This window comes from Lipotes vexillifer, unplaced genomic scaffold (assembly GCF_000442215.2).
Source record: "Lipotes vexillifer unplaced genomic scaffold, Lipotes_vexillifer_v1.1 scaffold727, whole genome shotgun sequence".
In the NCBI taxonomy this organism is placed as follows: Eukaryota; Metazoa; Chordata; class Mammalia; order Artiodactyla; family Lipotidae; genus Lipotes; species Lipotes vexillifer.
The window spans coordinates 490,869-496,468 of NW_006771347.1; the positions used below are offsets into that span (position 1 = coordinate 490,869).

The following is a 5,600-nucleotide window of genomic DNA, read 5'->3' on the forward strand; positions in this document are numbered from 1 at the left end:
ATACACACACACACACACACACACACACACACACACACACACACACACACACACATTCTTTTTCATATTCTTTTCCATTATGGTTTATTACAGGAAATTGAGTATAGTTCCCTGCACCATACAGTAGGACCTCGTTGTGTGAGGCCACCAATTCTTTAGGCACTCAAAGTATTCACAGTGCAATAAATTGAGTCTTTAAATTACTAAAGACATTTTTTAACCAGCCCGAAACGGCAGTAGTTCAGCCTGTGAGGAAGCCCAGCACTCTGTAGGGCATGCATGCAAAGCACTGAAGTGACGTCTCCCCGCTTCTCCTACAGATAATGAGCTGCACGGTCCAGGGAATCACACCCCAAGTAACGCAAGCGATGGACCCGGAAAGAACACTACCATTAACAACGAATTTGACACTGTCGTCTTGCCTGGGCTTTACCTCGTTATATTTGTGGCAAGCATCTTGCTGAACGGTCTAGCAGTGTGGATCTTCTTCCACATTAGGAATAAAACCAGCTTCATATTCTATCTCAAGAACATAGTAGTTGCTGACCTCATAATGACGATGACCTTTCCGTTCCGAATAGTCCACGATGCAGGGTTTGGACCTTGGTACTTCAAGTTTATCCTCTGCAGATACACCTCGGTTTTATTTTACGCCAACATGTATACTTCCATCGTGTTTCTTGGGCTGATAAGCATTGATCGCTACCTGAAGGTGGTAAAGCCATTTGGCGACTCTCGCATGTACAGCATAACCTTTACAAAGATTTTATCTATTGGTGTCTGGGTGCTCATGGCTATTCTGTTCTTGCCAAACATCATTCTAACAAATGGTCAGCCAACTAGGGAAAATATTCATGAGTGCATGAAACTTAAGAGTCCTTTGGGAGTGAAATGGCATAAGGCCATCATTTATGTCAATAGCTGCTTGTTTGTGGTTGTGCTTGCGATGCTGATAGGATGTTACATAGCCATATCCAGGTACATCCACAAGTCCAGCAGGCAATTCATAAGCCAGTCAAGCCGAAAGCGAAAACATAACCAGAGCATTAGAGTGGTCGTGGCTGTGTTTTTCACCTGTTTTCTACCCTATCACTTGTGCAGGATTCCTTTTACTTTTAGTCACTTGGACAGACTTTTAGATGAATCGGCACACGAAATCCTATATTACTGCAAAGAAATGACACTTTTCTTGTCTGCGTGCAACGTGTGCCTGGATCCAATAATTTACTTTTTTATGTGTCGCTCATTCTCAAGAAGGCTGTTCAAGAAATCAAATATCAGAACAAGGAGTGAGAGCATCCGATCACTGCAAAGTGTCAGAAGATCAGAGGTCCGCATATACTATGATTATACTGACGTGTAGGAGTTACAGGCCACAAGGCCTTCTCTTGTTTGTCGAAGTCAATATGTACAAAGTGTAAATAAATTTGTCTTTTGATTACCCTCGCTTGAGCCCATCGAAATATGGATGAAAAGAGAACTGAAATGATATGAAATTGGGGTATAATTTGGAACTGAGAAAAACATTAAGGCATACCAAAAACGTGAAATTAACAAGAGGTGGTGTGTCGCTGAGTGGCAGGGATCATGGCTCAAGGTTGAAGGAGCAGATTACAGGTGCAGAAAAGGCCACAGCAATGCCAGCACACTGCAGGAAATGCTTCCAGGAAATGCTGGTGCTCTGAAGCCACTTCTGAGAGAAGAGGAAGTAGAGAGAACTCTATCTAACCTTGACCCCTAAGATTTGGGAAAGAAAATGCTGTTTTCAACACAGCTCATTCACTGCAGATGTAACTGAGTAAATATGGATTTCTAGGTCTTTCTGTCATTGTACCTATGGCCCATACACAACCTTTAGCCATTATCCCCTGTCTGTGTTTATTTATGTCTTATGCACGTGAGAAAAAATTGCACAGTGCCGGGGGGCGGGGGTGGGCAAGAAAGTTCAACTGTGTTTTTTTTAAGCAACGCATTTGAAAGGCTTAAGTCAATTAACTGATTTTAAACTTAGATTATTTCAGAGAAAAAAAAAAAGTGTGACCAAAAAAAAAAAAAAAAAAAACGAGTATTAAGACAAGCAGATTTGGGATAAAACACTCTGAACTTATGTTTGACATTATTATACCCTATGCTGCGTTTGAATCCTCCTGTACTAAGGGTAGAGAAGAGAATGTGAAGGCTTGGTTAATAATCAAGTATATATAGTTTATTCAAAAGCCACTTAATAGTCCTTATTTTAGAAAAACTAGAGTTTTAAAATAGTCTTCCTTTTGAGCTATATTCCATCATTAATAGGGATATCATTCGTTTAAAAGTAACACCTTCAGTTGAAGAACTGAGCTCAATAAATCAAGTCAAAAAAGACTGAGTAGCTTTTAAAATCTTAGAATAGTTTCTGCTTCAATATAAACCTTTGAGCCTTCCTTCTTTTTCAAAGCCTTCAGCTGCTTGACCACCGACTAGATGCCTGATTTGCTCCTAACACTCAACAAGGAACCAGGGGAGCATTAAAAGAACAGGAGTGAAGGCATGTTTGCTGAGGAAAAGGGAACATTACCGGTTAACGGAGACAAAGCAGACATACACATGCAAAACAGTACGATATTTTATTTAGACTCTTGTAAACGATCTGCCTGTGAAATTCTAAAAAGCTAAAATGAGCAAAAAAGAAGTCAAATATCCCACTCAAAAGTGATACTACCCACTTCCCTGTGTATGTGTGTGTGTGTGTGTGTGTGTGTGTGTGTGTGTGTGTATTCTGTTAAAGGCATGTTCACCTTAGAACCTAAAAACTAAGAACCTACCATCTTTAATAGCATCACATGGCTCCATTTGGTGCTCTGAAATTTACCAAACCCCAGACTTCATTTAATCCTCTGAAATTCAGGCCTCAGTCTAAGAGGTCCTTAAAATATTTCAATCCCACTTTCATGTTGCTAAAATTGGATTGCTGTAGAGTTAGTGGGTACATTTTATGTAAGGGTGGATTTATTCTCTGAAATTACATGATTAAATCAATGGGACATCTTAAAACATTGACTTAGGAAAAAAATAGAAAGGATTATCCCTATTTTCTTAAAGCTATATTACCAAAACATCAGAATCATACTGCTTGTTTTTTACACCAATGCTCACATTGTGGTCACAAAAATTACTTATCCAGGCCAACCAAGAATGAATCATTTATATAACTAACATAATATCAACAGGAATAGCATAAAATATTGTGCTGGTGTCATAAGTTAATACAAACTACTGCACTAATACTGAAGGAAACAAGAATTCTATTTGACTGGTTTTTAATTAATTGATAATCTGGAAATAAACTTGAAATCTAAAATTTCCTACATGGAGCCTTTGGATTATATTCAATATTTCAGGACCCTCTTAAGGCAGCTATAAATAACAAAGTTATTCTTTATTTTATGCAAATGAGAAACATATTCAGATACTTTCAAAAAGAAATTTTTCTATTACTCATAAAACTTACATGCAGAGAAACTGACCTAACAGAAAATCTTCAGTGGATTACTAACTCTGTTATATTCATTATACCATTCATACCATTTTCTTCTCATTTCCAAACAGTATACCAGAATTTTGTTTCTCAACTAAAGCTTCAAGGGAATGGTAACAAGGAAAATCCATAAATGAAGGTAAATAGCTAAGCCAAAATTGTGCATAGAGACAGTACCACCTAAACCACAAATTTTATGATCACTTTGGAAAAATGTGATATATAAGAAAAAAATAAACAAAAAAACAAGGGCAAAATAAAGCTTGGAGGTCACTTAAATCTCATAAATAGAGAGTTTTCTCCCAGACAGAACACTGCAAGAAGACAGCTATCAAATCAATAAATACTTACTAGGCACATACCATGTAAAAAAAAAAAAAAAATGTCTAACATTATATTTACAATAATCTTTGGCTATATCTAAGTAAATTATAAAAGTAAATATTTCTTAAGATCAAACATTTTCAAATTTCAACATAAACATCTGGTAGATGCTGACTTAGCTCCCGTCTCCAGCCCTCTAGCACCATCTAGTGGTAAAATTCATGAACCAACTGAAGAAAACGACTCCTGTCCTATTTACAGCTTGCGGCCACTGACACAATAACAGGGCCTAACCCTCCCCCAGCTTAACCACCATGTTGTGTTACCTCTTGTCCCAGGCGTCTTCCCCACCCCCACCCCCCCCCCCCCGCCGAGTATTCCGTCAGTCATCTCTAATGCTAATGTACACCAAAAACAGTCCTGGAGCTGCCCAGACAAATGTGTGATGGAAATGTTTAAAAAAAATAATACCTTTAAGAAATTATCTTACAGATGTTAAAAGAACTAAAAAGGCTGCAACATACATGGATTTCACAGGCTGTTCTTTCTTGACATACAAAAAAATTTTAATTAAATATAAAATGATTTATTAGAGTTTATTTGAGTTGAAGAAGGAGGAATAAGGTTGTCAGTGTTAAAATTTTTAATGTATCAAGAAATGCATGGGATTCAAACGGCAACTTTTATTTTGAATATTCTAAAGTTTTTCTTATAAGCTACAATAACAAGAAATCATCTAAAATGATTTTTATAATGGTGTAATGTGGCTATTAGACCACCTATCTTTTCTTCTCCTCATTTGAAAACGCAAGATATGGAACTAAACTGGAAATTCCTTTCTTTCAAACAGCTTCATTGGCAAGCGTTCTTGATAAAGTGGACAATTTCTCTTTGAATAATGCCAGAGGATATCCACTGGTTGCAGCAGTTCTCAGAAACGAGCCACACATCTGATTAAATCAGCCTAGCTTATGAACAAGAAGCTAGAATTAGTCACCAGATTGCCCAAAGCTTCCAAGTCGAAGTTTAGGTTTAAATGTTATAAACAAGACTTTCCAACAACACTCTATAGACATGTTTACGTGGACACACATATAAACACACAGCATGTATAACGAGGGCTAATAGATTTAGTATAACAAACATGACTCAGCTCCTTAACCTATGATAGTTTTCAAATAGTCCTTAGAAACAGACCTTGAACATCCCACCCCATGCTTGTTACTACTATAGCCCAAACCAAAATACTTTCAGTAACAGTGAAGCCATCTGTGAAGTATCCAAAATAAATATCTCTGTGTTTCCTCAAAAAGCCTGAACCATATCACCAGTGTCTTTAGATTTTTATGTGCTGTTTTATGCAGCTAGAGAAATGCCACCATTAAACACAATGGAAAAATGAATAAATAGATAAGGACACGAATACTGGGCAGAACACTTACATGATATAAATTTGGAATCATCTAGATCAGGGCTTCTCAACCCCATCAAACCCAATGCACTCTTTCTGTGGGATTATATGTCAACCTATTTTTAGTACAGTGATATGAACGCCAGACATAATATAACCTATCTACACACACACACCTCACTTTGCGTGGTAGTGTGGGACCATAAAAATATGGACTGCATCGCTTTCTCTACCTCATCCAAGGAGGCTCCTTAACCCCTGAACTCGATTAACAGCATCACCATCCACCCAGGCACCTGAACTGGAAATTCGGAGTCATCCTATGACCCCTCTTTCCCTCACCCCTAT

At 37.7% G+C, this 5,600-nt stretch overlaps 2 protein-coding genes across 2 annotated transcripts in view; one reads left to right on the top strand and one right to left on the bottom strand.

Moving 5' to 3' along the window:
• The window catches only part of GPR87 (G protein-coupled receptor 87), a 25,154-nt gene extending 23,709 nt beyond the window's left edge, over window positions 1-1,445 (top strand). Inside the window, exon 3 of the mRNA XM_007446637.1 lies at window positions 321-1,445. Coding sequence (XP_007446699.1) covers window positions 321-1,363 — 1,043 coding nt within the window. The 3' untranslated portion in view covers window positions 1,364-1,445. The remainder of the gene's footprint in view (window positions 1-320) is intronic.
• Window positions 1-5,600, bottom strand: part of MED12L (mediator complex subunit 12L) — a 335,022-nt gene that overhangs the window by 135,442 nt on the left and 193,980 nt on the right. The window lies entirely within an intron of this gene.